Source organism: Halichoeres trimaculatus, unplaced genomic scaffold, assembly GCF_033239565.1.
Source record: "Halichoeres trimaculatus isolate MK-OKI-2021-1 unplaced genomic scaffold, fHalTri1.1 fHalTri1_scaffold_19, whole genome shotgun sequence".
Lineage (NCBI taxonomy): Eukaryota > Metazoa > Chordata > Actinopteri > Labriformes > Labridae > Halichoeres > Halichoeres trimaculatus.
In genome coordinates this window covers 21279813-21302512 of record NW_027437197.1, presented here as the reverse complement: position 1 = coordinate 21302512, position 22700 = coordinate 21279813, and the positions used below count along the sequence as shown (strand labels likewise).

At 41.0% G+C, this 22700-nt stretch overlaps 1 protein-coding gene across 1 annotated transcript; it reads left to right on the top strand.

The window, feature by feature from the left end:
- The first annotated feature begins 387 nt into the window (after positions 1-387).
- Positions 388-22059, top strand: trpm2 (transient receptor potential cation channel, subfamily M, member 2). The gene is made up of 32 exons (XM_074695285.1): positions 388-682; positions 933-1101; positions 1190-1370; positions 3119-3282; positions 3676-3856; positions 3966-4036; positions 4137-4328; positions 6677-6779; positions 8063-8184; positions 9333-9707; positions 10026-10151; positions 10244-10373; positions 10464-10609; positions 10720-10832; positions 12518-12616; positions 12699-12924; positions 13327-13445; positions 13533-13665; positions 14086-14257; positions 15092-15272; positions 15372-15553; positions 15926-16058; positions 17707-17794; positions 18003-18087; positions 18161-18303; positions 18408-18478; positions 18562-18591; positions 18689-18775; positions 18872-18947; positions 19036-19137; positions 20454-20570; positions 20648-22059. The coding sequence occupies exons 1-32, from the start codon at positions 513-515 to the stop codon at positions 20753-20755; spliced, it is 4395 nt and encodes a 1464-aa protein (XP_074551386.1). The 5' UTR covers positions 388-512; the 3' UTR covers positions 20756-22059.
- The last annotated feature ends 641 nt before the right edge of the window (positions 22060-22700 follow it).

Here is a 22700-nt window from a genome sequence, read left to right as displayed (position 1 = left end):
AACGAAGAATGACTTTCCTTTTTGTTTGTGCATCCTTAATTTTAGAAGTAGCAGTAAGTATTAATAAAAAGTACACTGCAGAGTTATAATCAACAAAGACAGATGCTGCATAAAAATGTAAAAACATATTGCTGGGATTTCATGATCAACAGATTCTTTTTCGTACAATTAATCATAAACAAACCGTCTTTTGATTGTACATACTTTGTTTTTCTCGATAGTGGTGTTTTTGAATGAGTTTGGCATGAAAATACTCCACTCTCAGTAATTCACTATCGATCTCAATCTGGCGCTGCACTGCTCTCTGTCCTGAAGGAAGGTTAATCGAGTTTCCTCAGTCTGCTCAGCTTCAGCCGGGCTCTGACATCACTGATGCAGTGAAAGCCAGCAGCCACAGCAGCCACAGCACAGCGCGGCACAGAGCAGCACTCACTGCAGAGGCTCCTCTCTGCTGTCATGCTCTTAGCGTCCATCCAGAGGCAGATCCGTGTCCCCCCCTCGTCGGCTCCAGGATGGGGGAAGCTGAGACGGAGAAGCGGATGGTGACAAGTCTGGTGATGAGCGCAGCCAGCCCGTCTAAGCACCTGTCTCTTTCTCCTTCTTTCCAGCGCTGTGCCTTCGCCTCCTGGGTCAGGGAAAATGTCAACAAGAAGGAGTGTTGCCTCTTTCAACAATGTATCAGGTAGGATGATTTACTTTGTGCTGCATCATTTGTATATTTCTCATAGCCTATGTGACCTTTAAGATGCTACTCAAGCATCCAGCTGCTGTTGTTTATGTGAGAGCAGACATCGCCCTCTTTCCTGTGAGGGCAGTTAAACATGAGATTAGATTACAGACTCCCTCCACCAACTGCCTCTTTTATCTTTAAGACTTATCCTTATATCTTTATAAGTTCTTAAAGATTTCACCAGCATCTGTTTTTTCACCAGAGAGGATATCTGTTACTGCGGCTACTCAAAGGAGGAACACACAGATGAAGCCATCAAACCTGAGGACTTCACAGGCGAGTCGTGGGACAAACACAGACACCTCTGTGAAGTTCCCACTGATGCTTTTGGAGACATCTCCTTTGACGGTTTGGGGCAGAAGACAGGCAAGGTAAGCCTCTACGTATCTCTGTTATAATAAAAGAAAAGTTCTCCTATGTGCGTTAAAATCTCTCTGAATGTCTTGTATTTTGTCTCAGTATGCGCGAGTTTCCACAGACACCAGCCCTGAGGTCCTGTACCAGTTACTAACTGAGCACTGGAAGCTCTCACCTCCCAACCTGCTGATCTCAGTGACCGGAGGAGCCAAAAACTTTTATCTAAAGGCTCGCATCAAAAACATGTTCCATAGAGGTCTCATCAAGGTGGCCCAGACGACAGGTAAACAAACCAGAGACAAACAGAAGTTGACACAGGTATAACAGGTCTGAAATGGTACCCAGTGCTACTCAAAGTTACACGAAAAAGTAAGTAGTTACAAGTTAGTAGTTACTTCTGTAATATCCAATGAGTTTACTTTACTAGTTACTGCATTTGAAAAGTAACTTCACTACTAGTTACTTTACTTTCATTTTTTTCCATGTCGAAATTTACCATGTAGCTAGATAGTAGGACAAACATCATGACCCTTTCGTCACTTTACTTTGAATTTTTCTATAAAGGGAGTCTCTTTAGCTTTTCCACAAACTGTGTTATGGTATAACACTAAGCCATTCACTTGAAAAAGCAGTAACCCCGTCAGCACAAAGAAATATGCCTCACTTTAAAATCCACAAGCAACAGAATGAAAGAGGTGATGTGTGGTGACTGAACCAAATGTGGGCCTACTCCTAAAAACAAAACCAATTGTGCTTTATCCCATAAAATAGAAAATGCAATTCAATAAACAGAAAGTCCTCTTTATCCCATAAGGTTTATATTTTTCCCTATTCTTAAAATTAGCGTTTGTATCGTATGAGTAAAAACACAAAGGCAGGATGCATGCAACTGGCAAAAAAGGCTTGAGTAAGAAAAGCACATTCTAGTAAAGTAGTCTAGTAAGTATTGAAACGTAGAATAGTTACTGAAATTTTTAGTGCAAAGCATTACTTTACATCATTATTACCCATAATAGTGCTATCTTTACTGTAATCTATTACTTTGTAACTCGTTACAACCAGCACTGATGGCACTAGAGCCTAACACCAAGCTATGGAAGGTCCAGTACAAGTTTTCACTGATTATTTACAGAGTGTTTACAAACATGGTTATGCACCATCTTAATACTAGGCAGCTGGACTGGGTCAAAGATTCTTCCTTCAAGCCAGGGACGGAGCCAGGATTTCAATTTTGGGTGGGCCTTAAATTACAAAAGTTAGTCAATGACTATTACTATATAGATATAGACATATTACTGTTACTATGTGTGTTTTAAAGCAGATTTAGTTGCTTTTGGATCCTTAAATATTTGACAAAATTTTAGTGCATCAGACACAATGGCATTGTCCAAGTGATCCAATGCACCGATGGGCTGCGCCACCTCAACTTTCCATGTATTATAGCCTGTAATAGCAGCAACCTTAACCACAGTTAAAAGACAAAAATCTACAGTCTTTCTCAAAATCATTCTCTAGTCTTACCGGTATAACATGAGGCTAAAGGAGTCATAACTTTTTAAATCATAACCAGCAGGCTAAAAATGGCTAAACTTGGCTCATTTATGAAGACAGGGCATCTAACTGTAAAAAAAAAAACAAAAAAAAAAAAAACAGCATAAAGTGACAAAATTTTATAAAATTCCTCTTTGAGACCAACCTTTTTTTTTTTTTAATAAGTAAAGAAAAAAACTTTTCAAAGAAAAGTTAGAGGTGGGCCTGGGACCGTCGGGCCCACCCATGACGCCACCCCTGCTTTAAGCTTATACTGGTTTGTCAAATACAAGGGTACATCTAGCATTAAATCAGTTTAGTGCATGAAGAAAACCGGTGGAAAGGAGCTTAATTGCAACTGTGGTGACTGTCATGAGTCCAACAATCACAGATGTCTAAATGTGTTTGGCTGAGTAGGATTTGCAAATATTGGTATTAGTAACCCTTGTATTAGCAGACATATGTATGTGCAAAATCAGGACACTGCCGTGTTGTTCACAGGTGCATGGATCATCACAGGCGGCACACACGCAGGTGTGATGAAGCATGTCGGCCAGGCTGTGAGAGACTACGCCCTGAGTGGCTCCTCTCACAGCCAGATCGTAGCTATCGGAATGGCAACGTGGGGAATCATTCACAACAGAGACGCTTTGGTGCATCCAGAGGTATGATGAACACATGTAGTGTAAGGTTTATCCTCCTCCTTCTCTTCATACTTTACTCAAAGGTGGAAAGAGTACTTCAAATTTGTTCTCAAGTACAAGTACTGTTACATTGCTTAAATTGTACTATATTACAAGCAAAAGTACTGGTGTTAAGATAATACACAAGACAAAGTACTCATCTCATTAAGCACAGAAATCGTTTTCAGCAGAGAAAAACACAGATCTTACTCCTCACTGCTTAACTTCATCAGCCGGCGTGGTGTTGTCATACAGACTTAAGCCTGCAGAAAAATACTTATGAAAGTACAAGTACTAAAAATATCTACTTAATTACAGTAACTTGAGTATTTGTGATTTACTTCCACCCCTGACCATACTCTTCCATTTCTGCAGGGCAGTTTTCCAGCACACTACACGATGGACATCAAGGGTCAGGGCCGACTCTCCTGCCTGGATAACAACCACACCCACTTCCTGCTTGTGGACGATGGCACCCAGGGGCATTACGGTGTGGAGATTGAGCTGCGGAGCCGTCTGGAGAAATGCATTTCAAGGAAACGTCTGGGAACCCAAGGTTAAAAACAAACACACACACAAAAAAGGAGAAACCCATTCCAGATTATCTCTCAGATCTGATCCTTTTTATCTGTCCTCCTTATAATATTGACTTTTCGTCATCTCAGCTCCAGACACTGGAGTGACCACCATCCCTGTGGTGTGTGTGGTTTTGGATGGAGGACCAGGCACTCTGGATGTGAGTCATCACTTTTCTATCCCTCCCCCCTCTCTGTCCCTGTCTCCCTCCTTTTCTCTGCTGTGTCTCTGTCTTGTCTGACTGTGTTGTGTTCTCTCAGACCATCTATAACGCCATGCTGTGTGGTACGCCGTGTGTGATCATGGAGGGCTCTGGAAGGATAGCAGACGTGATCGCTCAGGTGGCAGGACAGCCAGTGAGCCGGGTCACCATCGCCCACATCCGCCAGTTAATGAAACGTTTTTTTGGTGAAAATATGCCCAACCACAGGATCATAGAGTGGACCAAAAAGGTTTGTGAAGCACAATATCTTTGAGAGCATGACTCTTCAGTTCACCCTAGTATTTCATGTTGAATTTTAAATTTGAATTAAAAAAATCATTTAAAATAATGGAGCATCCTGATGTCACGATAGATTATGATTTCATAATAGATCTTGGCTGAAGAAGTTATAGTTTATCAGAGCTTGGAGCTTTAGATCAGTATCTTAAGTCAAGCCACCAAAGCCAGACACAGAGACACACTCAGTGAATCACAGCAACCAGAATTACTTTCACATCGGAGAGAAACCTTCAAGGGACACGGAAGACTGCAAGAAAGGGCAGAAACAAGACTTACCGAAATGTTCCCACACACCTCCAGGCTCAGGCACCTCAACCTGAGGTCAGACCTATCGAGCTTGTTGAGGAGGAGTTTGACTTTTACTTCAAAAGCAAGAAGATCAACCAGAGAAAGAACAAAAGGCAAAACAGAGGCCAACTTGGCATCGACCTTTCCCCTCCTGATTAGAGATTACACTCAGGAGGAACTGGATGCAGAGGGGTGCCGAAAATGGAAAGAGGACTCTGTAGTGCATCCAACGCCACAGCCTGCAGTCGCCTAAGCCACTGCCCAAAAGCAAGCCTGGGCCCCAGCCTGGTCAATCACCAGTACAACCAAAGCCAGCAGAAACTGTTTCTGCATCTTAAGTTTCATACAGCACTGTGGTTACTGGTGACCAGCAGAACAGTGATAAAAAATCTTTGATCAAGCCCCACAAAAGACACCAGGAGACCAAACAGATCCCTGAGCTGGAGTTTCACAGCCGTGCTAGCAAAGGGGAACAGGTCACAAGACTTGAGGAGGAAAAGATGGTTTTGCTTTGTGAGGTAGAGAAACTTAAAGATCAGCTTAAACTCATGAGGCCAAAGCTACCTCCGACATGAAGCTCCTTCTTACTGAGGTTGCAAATAAGGAGGCCACAGCAAGGGAAGCCATTAGGAAAAACTTAAAGAAATCCTTGAGACTGAGAAGCAGAGGCGACAAGAAACAGAAAAGAGCCTGGGCCGGCAAAAAGAACAGACCTCCAAGCCCAGAGCTTCTCTCCCAGGCCTAGGAGGACCTGAGGCAACAGCTGTGGGAGGAAAGGTCCCTGCTCCTGGAACAGAAAAAGGAGACGACCTGGATGATGGAGGCTCCTTGGAGACAAGCCCAGGAAGCTACAAACAACATCAAGTGTGAGATCAGAAGGAAAGGTTTAATCTCCTGGAAAAACAGACAGAGGAGAGAAACAAGATCCAGACAGCCCCGAGCTAGGTCCAAGAGAACATGGACTGACTCCAACACATGTGGGATCAGGAAAGGTCCCACATCCTGGCTGTTCAAGAGAGGGACGCTAGTAGGATGAGAACTGCTCTGTACCAGGCCAGACAGGACCTGGAGAACTCCTGGAGTGCACAGATCACAATTTTCTGGCCGATCACTGATCACCAATCTTTAAAAAACCTGACCTATACTGATTTTTATTTTTTATTTTTTATAACTGACAGCATATACCTTCAATGTGCCAATATTATTTTATTAAAAATCATTAAAAATCTTTATGTAATAACTTGAACAACCATAAAGTGTCCTGAGTTTTAGGTCTCAGAGCCAACAACAACAATGGCTGGTTGTTTGATTATTAAGTTTTTTATTTCTGGATTTTTTTTTTCCTTTATTAGAGGCAACTCAACATCTCTTTGTATTTTTTAAATATTTCACACACCTAGGGATGGGTACTGAAGTGAGTCCATTTATAGGTATCGACCAAATTCTGTCTGTATTACTGAGTACTTATTCAAGTTATATCAAAAAGTACCATGTTTAGGTACCTCAACGCATCCTTGTGACTGTGAAGGAGTGGAAAAGTAGGAGATTTTCCATGCTGGACATGAACACAGCATTGAACGTTTATAGACGGAGAAATAGATCTGTTAAATAAAAATAATAATGGGGTATTATTATGAAAAAAATTAATATTCATATCACATAATTCATACCATTGAGTATCGTACCGATGTCCTGGTACAGGGCATCGGTACCGTATCGTTTTAAATGTGAAAGGTACCCATCCCTACATGTACCTCACCTTGAAGTAAGCTAGTGGTCATGAAATGGACTAAAACCAAGGCTAACTGTTAGCATGAGATGCACACAGTTTTGCATTAGCCTGTGTTTAATACTTCACAGAATACAAATTTATATCTGGCCACAATATTCCCAAAGTGTCTTCATTACCATGATGAATACAAGTCTTTCACAGGTCACCAGATGAATAGGTAATGTCACAAACAAATACAGTGTCAGGGCCTGTTTGATGATGTGTTTATCATGTTCCAGATTCAGGACATCATCAGGTTGCCCCACCTGCTGACCGTCTTCAGAATAGGCGAGGACAGTCACGGAGACGTGGACGTAGCCATTCTTCAAGCGCTGCTCAAAGGTAGAGATGCTTTTCACTATGGCTGGAACATCTAGTGATTTGATTCTATTACGATTTTCGTGGTTTAATTTGAATAATGATTCTTTGATATTTTTGATTTTTGCAAATTTTTAGTTTGCTTTTCAAACACCAGACCATGTTACAAGTTGAATGATGAGAACAATACCTACAGACTATTTCAGGAGCAATATTTTTCCAAAAAATGCACATCAGGAGAGTCAGAGAAAAACATTTCGCCCTCTGCTGGAGAAAAGCGTGACTTTTTTCCCAATCCAGTTTATAAACAATGACTGAAGTGAGGGATTTAAATTTGAAAAACAAAATTAATTGTTAGCAAAGAATCCCAATTTTGTCAAACAAAAAATCCTGATTTTTTTCCTCCCACCCCTACTTTTCAGTGCATGTACAAACAGCACCAAGGCTCTCATCAAGTATAGTGTTGCATCTTAGAAATGGAAGTAACCAGAGTGCGGTGTCAGATGGGTGGAGAAGAAAATACAGCACAGATGATCTCACTAATGTTTTCCTGTTAATGATGCTTTTTCAATACCGAGCGCCACACTTGATATGTTTCAGAGCTTCTTGCAAACCTTTTCTCTTGTCGTGAATTTCTGGAGACAGACAGATGAAACCCATTTAGAAGGAGCCTGAAGCACACTGGTACAAAGTATGCTGCACCAAAGTGCTCTTAATAAGGCATCAGGCTGGATGGTCACTTAATGCTGTGTTCATATTGAATCAGTAGAACTGCTTTGCTCATACTTTCCATCTCTGGGCCCCATCATTAAGGGTAATTAAAGTGCATTTTCAGGAAGTGCTGCTGCGTATTGAACAAGGACATCCTCTGTCTTATTTTTCCTCTGTGGCCACAAATTAATTCTGTATTGTTTGTTTTTCACAAAAAGACAGTGTGGCTGCACACGACCATTTTGACCCTATTATGCAGCATTAAGCACTAAGTGCACTTTTTAATGGAGAGAAAAACAGCCAACGGCACATTTTATGATTTATTTTTCATAAAAGTCATGATGGGAATTTGGGCAAAAGTGTCAAACATAATTATTGTTGCGCCAGCTTTTTGGAGATCAAGATAAGCAGTTACTTGACTTCAGATTACAGCTCACAGAGTAGATTCAAAAACGATTTTCCTGACTACATAAAGACTTTGTTGCATAACTTAATTGGAAAATAAAGGCCTGACTCAGGAAAGTGGATTATATCTCAGGTAGAGAGGCCCCACCACCTCTCAAAGTTAATAAAAACTAACATAGTTCTCCTCTCAGCCTCAAAAATCGGGGAATCTCTGGGAACCGAGAGCTGGAAGAGGCAGCTGGAGCTGGCTATAGCCTGGAACAGAGTGGACATAGCAGAGACGGAGATCTTCACTGAGGAGAGTCAATGGAAGGTGGGTCTGCTCTGAATACAGCAAAAAGTCCATGAACAACACGGATCTGATGATGATGATGATGGCGGTCTTAGAGGGGCTGCGAGGTGTTTGAAAGTGATCTTGAAAAAGGCCCCCTTCTAGATATATGCCTGATCGTGATCCACGCTTTAAAATGAGATTATCAGCACCTATATTGCTGGTTACAGGTTATTTTTTAAAATGCTAATTCTTAGCTTTCAGCACGTCTACATCTGTATAACAACACCACGCTAGCTGACAAAGTTTAGGAGTGAGAAGAGATAAAATACAGAAATCTGTGTTTTTCTCTGCTGAAAACGATTTCTGTGATTAATTTTGTAGTGATGGTGGACACTGGAGCGTAACTGTCGGAAAAAGGACAGAAGAGCAGAAGAAAGATAAACAGGAGAGTGATAAAGGCTAATTAGCCTTTCCAACCCACAGTCAGCAGTTATTCTGCAGTGGTCTATTCAAACTTGAGAGTCTATCAATAAAATGAAGAGTGAGGTTACGTTAGTTTCGCAGACATGTTGCAGACATGTTTTAGAGCACCAGGCTGTCACCTGTGCTAAATATAAACAGCTACTAAACTACTTACAAACTGACAGTGTTTACTTGTTGTCACGTAAGCCTACAGATACATCGGAGCACCAGGCTGCCAATAGCACTACATAAACCCAGCTGCTACAATGTTTATTTGATGTCACGTTTCAAACCGTAGAGCTACGTAACTGTACTGATGAATACCTTACCTTGGCGCGTTGTATTCAGTAAAAAGTTGTCTTGAACAAAGAAAATTTGTTGTGATGCAATCCACATTTAAATCCAAAACAAACAAACACCTCGCTAAAAGTAATTTACAATAGTGTGCAGAGACTCTGGGCCAGAAGGTGGCGAGGGAGTGCAATTAAAACAGATCCTCCTCACAGCATTTCTAAGTAAAAAGAATAACTTGTGACAATTTTACACACAAAAAAAAAATCAAAACTAAAGCAGTATTACACAAAATGATCTTGTATATTTTTATTTTAATGGTTAAAAGGTATTTTGTATTTGCACCAAAGTGTTATCTTTTCACAGTTTTGAAATTAGTCCTCTGAAACACTTCCTGTCTTACTGGTTCCTTTCACTGGTTTGTCCCTGTTCAGTCCAGTGATCTCCACTGGGCCATGTTCTCAGCCCTGGTAGGCAACAAGCCTCAGTTTGTGAGTCTGCTCTTGGAAAACGGCGTGAGCCTGAGGGATTTCCTGCACGACGAGGAAACCCTGTGTGAGCTCTACAAAAACATGCCTGGCTGCTTCTTCCTTCGTAAGCTGGCCAAGCGGGTGGAGAGGGCTCGCCGCAGCAAGAGGCGGATGCTGGAAAGGAGGGTTCAAGGTCTCCCAAGGCATGGGGAAACCATTTCTATGACTTATGTGTCCGAGGAGGTGCGCCACCTGCTGGGCAGCTTCACCCACCCCATCTACCCTCCTTCATCAAGGGAATATCACTTTAACATGACTATGGAGGAGACATCATCATCAGTGAGTCTTTTTATCCAACATCTGTTATTTTTCCTTTTTAATAAATGTGAACTTTTTTTTTACTTTAATTTAATTTTAGCTGAAAGTGAAAAAAAACATGAATGGTTTAGCATTTTCTTACCAGAGCTGTTAAGATGAGATTTGGATTTATGTGATTCCACTATAATTTGGAAAAAATGTGAAAAATATGTCTTAAAAAAAATAACTTTGGGAATTTTTAACTAATATTGGAACAGAAAAAGATATCTGTGGGGTCTTCTTTGATAGTGTTACAGCATGTTTCAAAATCCTGCAACATATCCCCTCCCATTCTTCCAGCTGTCCAAAGATCAGGCAGCTTCCTTGTCCCCACATGATGAACCACAGAGGAACTTTGGCAGGGACCTTTTCCTCTGGGCTGTGGTCCAGGACAACAAGGAGATGGCTCAAATTGCCTGGGAGCAGGTGAACCCCACCTCTAAACACAGACAGTTTGTGAAACAGTCTCCTGTGTTTGTATGTTTGACCTCTCATCTCCTCTACCTGTGTGAGCACAGTGCAGCGACTGCATGTCAGCCGCTCTGGCCGCCACTAAGATCTTGAAGAAAATGGCGGAGGAGGGAAGTGATGCAGATGAGAAGGAGGTCATGAGAGAGCTGGCCAATCACTATGAGAAACAAGCCATAGGTGAACCACAGCACGAGGCATGAGGGGCTTTTCATAGAGATTTTATAAGCTTTATTTTCATCTTTTATTGTGTGTGTTTGTGCATCCCAGGTGTGTTCAACGAGTGCCATAACAACGATGAAGAGCGGGCTCAGAAGTTGTTGGTTCGTGCGTCACCATACTGGGGAAGGACGACGTGCCTGAGGCTGGCTCTGGAGGCGGATGATAAAAGCTTTGTGGCTCAGTCTGGAGTTCAGGTGGAGTAAACTTTATAAACATCATCAGGGACTTCACTTCCAGGAGGAGAAAATAAAAACTAATGTATGAGATTCAATATGGCACTGTCTGATCAGATGTTTATCTTTAGGCTCTTCTAACTCAGATCTGGTGTGGTGAGCTTTCAGTGGACAACCCTGTATGGAGGGTACTGGTCTGCATGGTCTTCTTCCCGCTCATCTACACCCGGTTTCTGGTTTTCAGGTTTGCCTCATCAGAACTAAGATCTGATTTCTGATTACTTTTTCTCAATGAAAGATTTTCACTCAAGACATCACTGAACTGGCCTCAACACGTATTTATGCCTAAAACTCACATATTTTATTGAGATTTGTGTTGATTTCACATCCCCTAGTGGCATCAGGCTCACATGATTAATAATTGATGTCATATTTAAAGGTAGGGTGTGCAGGAATTTTCATTACTTGTAAGTAAACCAAGTGGCAACCTCCAGACAAGAATTTGAGACAATGCTGAAGTGCTAAAATCTGCTGTTTCTTGAGAGTTTGCTTGAGGCTGGCTCCAGAAGTACCAGAAGTCACATACACACCAAGCCAAAAAAAAAGCTGTTTTCACAGCAGAAATTAACCCATTTACAGCCTGGTTCAAAAAGATTCTCTTCTCTGAATCAATAATTTCACTCTCAGAAACGCTGAGGGACTGAAAATGCTGTAGTGAGTATGCCAGGCCTGTAGTGGGTGCTATAACTGTCTTGTCCAGAAGCAGCTTTTGGTAGATCTTCACAGGAGTGGAGTTGAGCTGATCATCTGGTGTATTTGTGAATACCAAGTGCAGAAGTGGAGCAACAGATGTACATTTTGTTGAAAGACAGTCAGCAGATTCAGCAGCACAAGCACAACACGGTAGTCTGCGAGTCCGACAATGGTAACAGTGGTGCTCGAGTACTGTTGCATGCACTTGCACCAAAAACGGAGTGTGATGTCCGTGTTTCCACTGATGAAAATCAAATCAATCAATATCCTTTATTTAACCAGCAAAAACTCTGAGATTTAAAACCTCTTTTTCAAGAGTGACCTGGCCAAGCCAGCTTACTGTTTACATGGCAACGGTGTCTGCAGTGTTTCAGAACAATTCCACTACGGAGGCCGTTTTCAAAAGTTTGCATTTTAGGTCAGCTGAAACGCAAAAATACTTTTGCTAATATAGCCACAATAGCCGATTAGCTTCAAAAATCCCTTTCAGAAACAGAAGGGTGAAGTCGGGGAGACTGGGCTCTGCCTCCTTGACTCAGTGCCAGCAGCAGCACACACCAACTGCCTCCAACTGAAGCTACTTGAATACACTCACTAGCCCAGCAACCACCTGTGATAGAGACTTGAGAGCCATGCACCTGACTTGGCATGTTAACACAAGCTAATCACAGGTATTTGACACATACCCGGTTAGCAGGAAGCTAACTCTTCGTCCCGTGCTGCTCTCCAAGTGCCTGTGTGAGTGAAAGTTGAGCCAAGCTTCACCCTCGTTTGGTAAAAAGCTTTATCTCTTTGGCTTTTCTTTTTTCTTCCTCCATGTTATGTGCACAATCAAAGGTGCTCAGAATAGCTTCTTTTACATGCTAATCAACCTGCAAAGTCACTTGTGAACTGGGCACAACGTGATAGGCTCAGGTAACCATGCCTACTTTCCGCCCATAAATGTCCCGACACATCCAAAACATCAACAAACAGGCCGAGGAGGGGTTGAGGCAGACATAGACTCTGACACATGTTTAAAGCCCATAGGAGACAACTGAGCAGGATTATTGCTGTAAAAGCTGATATTTTTTTTACAGGAAAATCCTGCAGACTCTACCTTTAATGATACATAATCAAAGCTGGTTTATTTTAATGTTTTGCACAATTAACAAGTTTCTTCTTAATTCTCCTTAGATGTGATGAAGTGATTCAGAGAGAGACTGAGAAGAACGAGGAGATTAAAACAGTAGAGAACGTGACGGGGAGTGTACTGCGCACAAATACTCGTCGACTGTAAGTAGAAAGTCACCTCTGTCAATCACTGCTGGGTCGTCTTCAGAGAAATAAAACTCAAAAATGAGTTTTGTTTCTGCAGAGATGCTGCCAGACTTCACCGGAAGAAGATCCTGGGCAACTGGTCCAAACTGGTCTGCCTGTACAGCGCTCCTCAGGTCAAGTTTTACTGGAACATCGTGTCTTATTTTGCTTTCCTCTTCCTGTTCGCCGTGGTCCTGATGATAGACTTCCAGGCCACGCCCTCTCCTGCTGAGCTGCTGCTTTACATCTGGCTGCTGTCTCTGGTGTGTGAGGAGGTCAGGCAGGTGAGGGAGTGGATCTTAGATTCTCAAACACACACTCACGTAAGTCTGGGAGAGTTTGGGTCCTTTTTTTATCTGTGAGGAACGCCTGATTTACCACTGATTTAAGTTTTGATTCAAGTGTTTGTTTGTTTGTTACAAATGAGCAAATAATTAATCTTTTGTCTTAATTAACTCTGTGATATCAGACCTTGCCTGGCAGATGATCCAGAATGCTGCAGCTTAACCGATCTTCGCCCAACCCAAAAAGCACACGTTAATCTGCTGTTAAAATTGTTTTTTTTGTGTTGCATGTCTGTGATTATTGGCTCAGTGAGTGCTTACGTGTCCATTTTTGTATTTAAATTTAACTTAGTGAATCAGAAATGCGCTTTTCGATTATCATCTTTTCTGTTTGTCTTTCAGCTCTTTCATGATCCTGACGGCTTTGGGTTTCGTAAAAAAGCCAAGATGTACATCAATGACCTGTGGAACATTTTAGACGTCCTGTCCATCATCCTCTTCATCGTCGGCCTCGTTTTTAGGTAAGTTTCCTTTCTCCCAGACGAACAGACAAGTCAAGCCATCAGTGTGCTCGTCTCTCTGTGAATCACTCTGTATTTCTCTCCCAGGCTCAACGCTCTGCTCTTCTACGCTGGTAAAATCATCCTCTGTGTCGACTTTGTGGTCTTCTGCCTTCGTCTCATGGCCATCTTCACCATCAGCAGAACTCTGGGACCCAAAATCATCATAGTGAAGAGGATGGTGGGTGTCAGAGGGTGTCACATAAATGAAACGACAGATGACCTGATGTAACGTGGGAGCAACAGCAGAGCACATAAAAACGCCACGCTCTGAAACACCTTTCATCTGATACAAAGAGAAGCTTCTGCTTCACTGAGCCTCCGTCTGCTGTCTGCAGAGGGGATGAGATGGATAAATGTGTTTCTGAACAAAGTGCTGCAGCTGGTCTGTTTGTTACACACCAGATCTCTGCCAGATTGGTTGTGTTTTCAGTTAATGTTAATGTGTCAGGCATGATTTCCAGAAGAGTCCATCATTGTTCCAAGTGCGTAAATATTGTTACAGAAGTCAAATTTTCAGCTTTTTATGTGTGTGTGTGTGTGCAAAATCACAAATGTTACCATGTATGTGGTTTTAATCTCGTTTGTGTTTTTTCTCCAGATGATGGATATGTTCTTCTTCATGTTCCTGCTGAGTATCTGGGTTGTGGCGTACGGTGTCGCCAAACAAGGCATCCTCATCGACAACGACAGCCGCCTGGACTGGATCATCCGTGGAGCAGTTTACGAGCCTTACCTTATCATTTTTGGGAATTTTCCAACTAATATTGATTGTAAGTGGAGTTTGTGTGTTCCAATAGAAAAAAATAGAATAGAATAGAATGGAATAGAACTTTATTCACCCCATAGGGGAAATTCAGGAGGAGACACAGCAGCAACCAAGAAAAACAGAAGTAAGAAAGTGTATAGAAAGTATAAAAAGGTCCATAAGAAAACTGATGATGACAGCTTGTCCATCATTGTCCAGTTCCGCCAGTCTCCACCTCCACAGGGTCCAGGACTGAGCTTCTTCAGCAGTCTGTTCAGTCTCTGTCTCCTGGATCCTGTCTGCTCACAGCAGGTGAAGCTCTTCCAATGTGGCATTGGTATCCAGTGTTAGGCATGTCTCCTTCTGTTGCTGGGTTAGCACAGCTAGCATGTCCATCTTATTGGAGATAGATCTTACGTTCCCAGTAACGATGGATGTAAGGACAGGTTGATGCCGTCACTTCTTAGCCCACACCTGAGAACCAGCACGTCGTCCTCACCTCCTTCTCCTCACCTTGTGGGAAACATCAGGCCTTGCACCAGTTAGCATTGACATGCTACAGGCTGCTGACGGCTGATTTCACATGTAAACAATGCGGCCATGGTTACATGTAGGATCTCCAGACAAACACAGGAGAAAAAATAGTAAAAGTATCACTGAAGACAAAACCAGTTTGGTGTCCATGACCAACAAATGAGCCGTACAAAGTAATGATCCACTCCAAATACAAAAATGATGAGAAAGAGATGAAAAAATTACAAGAAAAATGGGCAAGGAAGAGAGAGCTGCTGCAACATGCAGCCACAACCAACAGGATCACTGGAACTGTTTTCTAAAACAACCTGTTTCCTTTGTGCAGATGCTGCGTTCGACATGGACTCCTGCAGCATGAACGGAACTGATCCACTGAAGCCAAAGTGTCCTGTCCTGAATGAAAACCAAACTCCGGCCTTCCCTGAGTGGCTCACCATCATCATGCTTTGTGTTTATCTGCTGTTCGCCAACATACTGCTGCTCAACCTGCTCATCGCCATCTTCAAGTAAAATATCCTTTTATTCAGTGTGAGCTTCTCTACCGGTAACTGATCTACTTCTTCATCATCGTCCCCTCTCTTTTCTGTGTTTGTGTCCCTTCACAGCTTCACTTTCCAGGAAGTTCAGGACAACACAGACACGATCTGGAAGTTTCAGAGATACGAGCTGATAAAGGAGTATCACAGCCGGCCTACTGCTCCTCCTCCGCTGATTATCTTCAGCCATCTTTACCATTTCATCAGACTCCTCTTGTTACGCCGGCCCCCTGTCGTTTGCAAAGAGTTTAGTAAGTGTTACGTTACATTCAAAGTTTGTTTACAATTACAAAGATACAGTTTTCCTTGTATACAACAGTCTTTGCTATATGACAAACTATACAGGGTACATTATAGCAAATACGCAATCTCCATAAAGATGGACACTGATCAGGGGGCTTCTTTATTTAACCATACAATTTTGTTTGTCTTTTTTCAGGCTTAAAGATCTTATTTTATATTTTGAGATAGCATTTTGTCAAAAGTTACAGATTTTGTTGGTTATATCTTGCAGAATCTTTTTTCATGTGGAAACTTTGTTACGAGTGATCTCTGTCCATGTGCTTGAGTACCTCATACAGACAACCAGGAAAGTTACTGAAAGTTTTTTGTACCATTTGCAGAAAACGAACTTCCTCAGATCGAGGAAGAGGAGCTTCTGAACTGGGAGGCCTTGATGAAGGACAGATACCTGCTTTCCACACAGCAGGAGCAGAGCCAGACCATGGAGCGACGCATCCTGGACACAGCCCAAAAGTAAAAGAGAAAAGTTTCGATATCAGTTATTTAATGCTGCCGTCAAAGTCACACCTCTGGAAAACACCTTTACCTCATGTAAAACCAGTTCAGGTCACCCAAAGTAGAAACTTCCTGTGAGGGAACAAATACGAAAAGAGAGAGTCTGTGGAAATACTTATAGAAGAAAATAATCCCTGTTTTCCATTAAGATTCTCTTCTTTAATAATCTACTGAACCTGCAGATTAAGATCAGATCCAAACCCAGTCACATTAACACATGTCCTAAATCTGGAAACAAGAGTCCCCCTGTGGACAAAGCTTCTCCTTTAACCCCCTGTCTGTACTGTTCATGCTTAGGTTGTGTTTTAACGATTAATCTGAATGTGAAGGATGGCTGTAAACGTGTTTTAATGTAGTCCAATGCTACAAGTGAAGTTTGGAGCAACAACCTGGAAAATTTCATCATAGATTATTCATCTTAGCACAGATGAGGCATGTAACAATCCATTCATTAGAACCAATCTAATGATTAGCTGAACAGTGATTCAGATAAGTCATTTAAAGTCCAAACATTGATCTACTTCATAGATCAGTTGTCATTTGTTTTTAGATTCCTTCCTAGCTTATTTCACAGTTTCAGCCAGGAGCATGTGTATGTGTGATCCTGAAGTTTTAAATACGACAAAAGCGAGCAGATCAAGACAAGCGGCCTTGTTAGAGCCTGAAATGAAACAATGATGCAAATTGTATTTATACATTTTATTTATTTAAGGAGACAGAGCATATTCATAAACATTTGAGCACACACAGCATCCCAGAAATATGCTAGAGTTAGCCATAAGGCTAATTTTCATCAGTAGTCCCTGGAAGACCAGATAGAAGAGGAATCGACATATACATAGATATGTAACATCATTATAGTAATTTAATTTTAAAGAATGTAATAAAGCCTCAGCAAAAGTGCTGAGCCAGAAATTAAATCAAAAATTAATCTAATTAAAAAAATTGTAATAAAAGCCAAAATGTAACAAGCTCTTACATTTTGGGTTTAAATTTGGGTTTTGTTACACTTTTTGATACATTTAGGGGAAGTTTTTTTCATTTCAGTTTTATCACTTTTTATTTTTATTTTTTTGAATTGTATGTTATTAGATTTTGAGCTCCAACAAGCTTTAGAAGAAGAGGAACATACTATTTTGTTTTCCATCAGTAGTATATTGAACTTCAGAGACATTTTTTCTCAACTTAAATAAAACTGCATCCAAGACAGGATACTCGGGAATCACAGCACAATCACATACAGCCCCCAAATGAAAGTTAGCATCATGAAAGATCTCATTGACATCAGTCTCAGAGTGTTTGATAACTGTCATAAACATCCCTACAGCTGATTCAAGGTAAACAATCTGTCAAAATATGAGTTTTTCAGCCTCTAGGTTTATAAAAGAAGCTAAGACAAAGGATTTTGTCTGATATTTAGAATAACAAGCCAGGAGATTACATCAAAGTAATTAGGGACAAATGTGTGATCAGTTTATTTATCCACAATAGCCTCAAGCAGAACTTTCCAAAAATTCCCAGGCTATTTTTATTTTAAGTAACCTACTCTGTACATAACAATGAAAGTGAAGCAGCAAGACTATAAATAAACTGTTTGTTTTCTTAGGGTTACCGTGATGAACGAACGACTTGAGAGAGAAGAGGAGACGAGCTCTGCTGCCATAATGACCCGACTGGCTCGACTAGAGGAGCAGGTTGTGACCTGATTTGTAGATATCACCTGCGCCTGCACTAAAATACTTTGGCATCTGGCAGCCTTAGCGAGGCACTGTGCAGAAAAAAAGATGACACACTTTGTTTGATTTGGTTCCCAGATGTTCCCCATGATACAAAAATATAAATCGATGTTGTACAAGAAGTAATCAAAAGTATTTGACCCACTTTTTGTTTTTGTCTCATCAGGTCTCCCAGTCAGCCAAAGCCCTGCAGTGGATTATGGAAAACATGAAATCTCAGGGTTTTGCATCCAAAAAAGCGCCACCACTCAGTCAGTGACTAACTTTATTATTATTTATACAAAACCCTCTTTTGTCTTTTGCTCACTTGTATTTCTTCCTCAGCACCCAGTTCGACAGACGAGCCTCCTGACACTTTTAAAAGACCATCAGAGAAAGAGGCCACGTTTCACGTGAACGCTCGACAGTGTTACTACCCAAACAACGGCAAACGTTTCCCTGTGCCCGATGAGAAGGTGCCATGGGAGGTATTTAGTTTACCTTTGCGCTCACAGCTGGACTCCTACATGAGAAGATCACTTTGATTCTTCCCTAGACCTGAGCAGTTATATCATGTCGTCTCTTTTTCCAGGTCAGCTTCAGCTCCTACCTGCCGCATCATTACCCTAAAGAATCCAAAGACAGTGGGGACAGTGTGGACGGGTATGTGTCTGATTTGATCAAGTTATAACAACACAGCATCCTCTGTCTGTATCCTGTACATGTCCTTTGTTCTTCCTCTGCAGGTCAGAACCAGAAGCCTTAGATAATTACAGGTATGATACCAGATAAGATACACCAGGCATCAAATAACACTCTCAGTAACCGTACGAGCGTGTCTCCATGTCTGATGTGTGTCTAATGTGTCATCAGAAACCCAGGAGGGAGGACTGGTGTCAGAGGACGAGGTGAACTCAGTCACCTCGGTCCAAACCTGAATATTGACCTGGTGCTGACACGGTGGGTGATCATATACCTACATTTTATTATCATTATTAAGATTGACAGTAATGGTTTGCGTGGTTTGAGGTAAAACTTTGAGTGTTTTTGTTTTAGCTGGCGAGATTGTGGAAGATCTGTTCTGGAGTACCTGGCAGTTTGGGAAAACCATGGAGCCTTAGTTTTACCCGGGGTGAGTCCTTGAAGATCGATGCTTTTTGGCTTTGGTGCTATTTGGACAAATCTATCAACATCTTCTGTTTGTATTTTTAATATTCCAGGGCCCAACGCAGTCAGCTGATCAGCTGCCAGTGAATCTTCAAAAAACATTGGGAAAGACAGTTTATGAAAAATTATCTGAAAAACTCTCAGAGGGAAAGAAGGTACGTGTGTTCAACACTTCCTTATGGCAGTCAGATGAACCGACAGCACTACACTAAGAAAAGAAGTAGAACAGAAATACAGAGCCTCATTATCCAGAGAGACCCCTGTCCTATTTACAGGTTAACCTGCTGTTAAAAAACACAAGCACACTAATTCAAGGACTAAAGCTGCTACTGCATAAAGTGAAATAGGAGCCGAATGACAAGCTCAGAGATAAAACCCCGATGAGACTCTGGTAATGTATCAAAATCAAAGAAATGTATTTGAAAGGGAAAAAAAAGAACAACTCAAAGACTCAGCAAACAGCTGGATTACACCTGACACAGAACTAGAGGTCAGAGCACAATACAAGATTTAACATAACAAACTGGCACAGGACTAAGGGAGACACAGATACTAAAGACACACAAGGTAATGGGCACGACTGAAAACAATCAGGGTGGGATGAACAAAAAAAAACAAGCTACAAAGCTACAAACAACACAGAATTAGAAACTATTTTAAAAAACACACTCAAACATGGACAATAAAGTGATGTATTAAGAAAAAAAAGACAATTTTCTCCAACATTCACCTCCTCCTAAAGATAATTAGGAGGCTAAATTGAATTTGTATTAAAGCTCCTGTGAGGAGTTTTTAACTGCTTATGATTAAGACCAAAACTTACTGTACGCTCTGTAAATAACCTAAAAGTGTAAATAAAACTAACAGCAAAGAGTTTACAACTTCTAAACTTTTATTTTTGATGCCTGCAATCATTGAGAAAGGGTAAGAGAGAAAAAGAATAAACTTCCTCCTATTATTAACAGTAAATATTCAGAAACAGAAAATATAACCCAAATATATGCAGGAGATGATTATTAGTAGTTAAGAGGCACCAGTTAGTTCACAGGTGGCACCAAAATTAGCACTACCAGAAGATTCCTCATAATAACTTTATGTACCACAGAAGAAGAAATTAAACACTTGAGGAATTTATAGTCTGACAGTATTTTCAGTCAAATACAAGTTTAACCCTGACAGTTTTCAAACACTAGCTTGACACTCTAGAGGTGACTTTAATCAAGAGCTATGACAAAATCTTAAAGTGCTGACTTCAGATTTAATGTTTGAAAGCATCACGCAAGGAAACAGAGACATGGTTATCGACTCAGGGGTTGTGAATAAGACATTTGTGATGCTGCTTAATTTATTATATAAACAGGTATTCCAGATCTGTAGCTCACAACTGTTATTTGGTTAGAAAATTTGTAGCTGGTGTGATGTCAAGTCTGTTGGTTCTAACCTGTAGTCTCTGTTTGTGTTTTGTTTTTAGATATCTGAGGGTTATGTAGATGACTGCAGGAACACTGATAATGCCTGGGTGGAAACTACTGTGTTAAACATTCACTTGCTCAGGACGGATGAGGTTTTGTTAGACATCAACAACATGGTAAGAATATTACACTTCTTTTTTAAAGACATGTAGAGACAGACTGATGTATTGTTTTCTTATTACTTTCCTCTCAGGTAATAAGCAGCCATGGCACTCTGCGCTGGCAGGAGGTGAGCGGCAGAAGCCGGCTGGCCTCAAACCAAAAAGACTCTCTGCGAAAGGTGGCCGAGTGGCACAGCTGATGCTGTGAATGTGCCTCCCACCCCGTCCACAGGTTTCACCCTGCCAGCCCCTGTGGGCTGACATAGTTTGATTCTGTTGCACTAAACGCACCTACGAAAACTGAGACACTTTGAAGCCATTAATGAATGCTGCTGTGCATAAGTTTGCACACAAGTCATGAGGGAGAAATCGACTGTTTGGCCTGTTTAGCTCATTCGCTGTGCTTTTCATTTTGTAAGTGTGTTGACGTCATCTGTGTTCACTCAGGGGGAACACCTCACTGGTGCTTTGCCATGTTTTGAAGTAGGGTCACCTCAGTTTTAAGCTACTTCATTCATTAAGGCAAACTGTCAAAGTTTTACTCCACTACATTTCTATAGAAACAGTACTACAGCTTATGTTTCACACAGGACATGAAAATATTTACATGATGTCTATGAAATAATTCACTGATTGAAACTAACACCCAAAAAAAAGCTTGAATCGTCTTGTGACTGCAACATTACAATGCCACTAACAAGATAAAGCTTGAATGATAATAAAATAACATGATAATAGCAATATAAACTTCTGAATGGAACATTAGAGTATAATATAAATACTTTTATTTATACATATTTGTATCTTTTATTCCAAGCGTGTATGTTAATGAGTAATGTATATTTTTGAGCCACTGCTGCTTTTAATTTTAGCACTCAAGCTTCAAGTCCAAGTCTCCTGATTGTATTTTGCACTTAAGTCCGTGTGACTTTAACAAAATGCCTTAATAGTGAATAAAATGTATCTTAATTGAATTGTTTTGGATTTTTTGAAGCCAGACTGTCTCTTTCTGTCTGTGCTCTTGTTTATCTGTTGTTCTCCACCTGCCTGGCACGCATCCCTGCACTAGTTTCGGAGCAGCCTCTGAGGACGCTGATTGGCTCAGACACACGTGGTCAGACCGGGCAGTATCGGTTTCACACCCTCCTCATTACGCTCAAGTTTTACCTCAGTCAGAGTAACACACTCCTCCTGACGCTCTCACGCTGTGAATAAGAGGAGCGTTGACTTTAAGCACCTGAACGGGAAGTTTTGCTTTGATCTGTTCAAGAATGTATCAATGTATAATTCATTCGCACATTCCTGTTTATGAAATATTCCGGTAAGTCCCCGAGCCATTGAAAAGATACTGTTACTATTTTTAACCATAGCGTCAAAGGTAAAAAGAAAACGAAGAGGCACCACTCCGCTCAGAATTCATGTTAGCAAATAGCCCCGCACTGCAATGTCTGGTAACATCAGCTTATTTAGCCAATGAAAATACAATAAATATAAGACGAAAAAGCAAACACTAACCAGGCTACACCTCTCCCTCTCTTGTTGTCCCTGAGTTATTATCTACAGTACTGTAGCAGTTTATAAAATGACCTCATAAACGCGTCAATAGATTAAAGAAAGGGATCTATCACTTCCTACTTTAAATTTTGCTTCCCAGATGTTCTTGGATGTGTCAAACTCAAACATGTTTACACTTTTGTTAACAGGAAGCAACTTCAGTTTTTGTGGTGGTTTTGGATTGTTGTTGGACTGTCAATGACGCAACAAACAGTTCTGGTTCAGCGTGCAAATACATGAGGGAATTGTGCGTTTGGTCAGTTCTCAGGAATGAGTTGCATGAAAACAAAACGTGAGCAGAAGCTGTGGATGTAATAAAGATATATGCTTGATACTGATACTGGTTGATGCTACAAGTAAATTGTAGAGGTAAATGAAAGTTTCTCACATTAATCAAGACCATACACCTCATGTCACTCACAAATTTATACAAATATGTTTGTGGGTTGTAAAAACTGATTACTTATGAATCATTGTTTCATTTTCACACGGATATAGTGTGCCAAACATTAAAGCACATAAATAAAGAAATTCAACATGAGGAAAATGCTGAAAAAAAAATAAAAAATAGGGAGAATGCCCAAACCTACA

Bases quoted from the DNA above. Each gene is read 5' to 3' on its own strand.
- trpm2 (XM_074695285.1), top strand. From the start codon at position 513: ATGGGGGAAGCTGAGACGGAGAAGCGGATGGTGACAAGTCTGGTGATG. The intron at 15,554-15,925 runs GTAAGTGTTACG...TACCATTTGCAG, and splicing joins TGTCGTTTGCAAAGAGTTTA to AAAACGAACTTCCTCAGATC. The intron at 18,304-18,407 runs GTATTTAGTTTA...CTCTTTTTCCAG, and splicing joins ATGAGAAGGTGCCATGGGAG to GTCAGCTTCAGCTCCTACCT.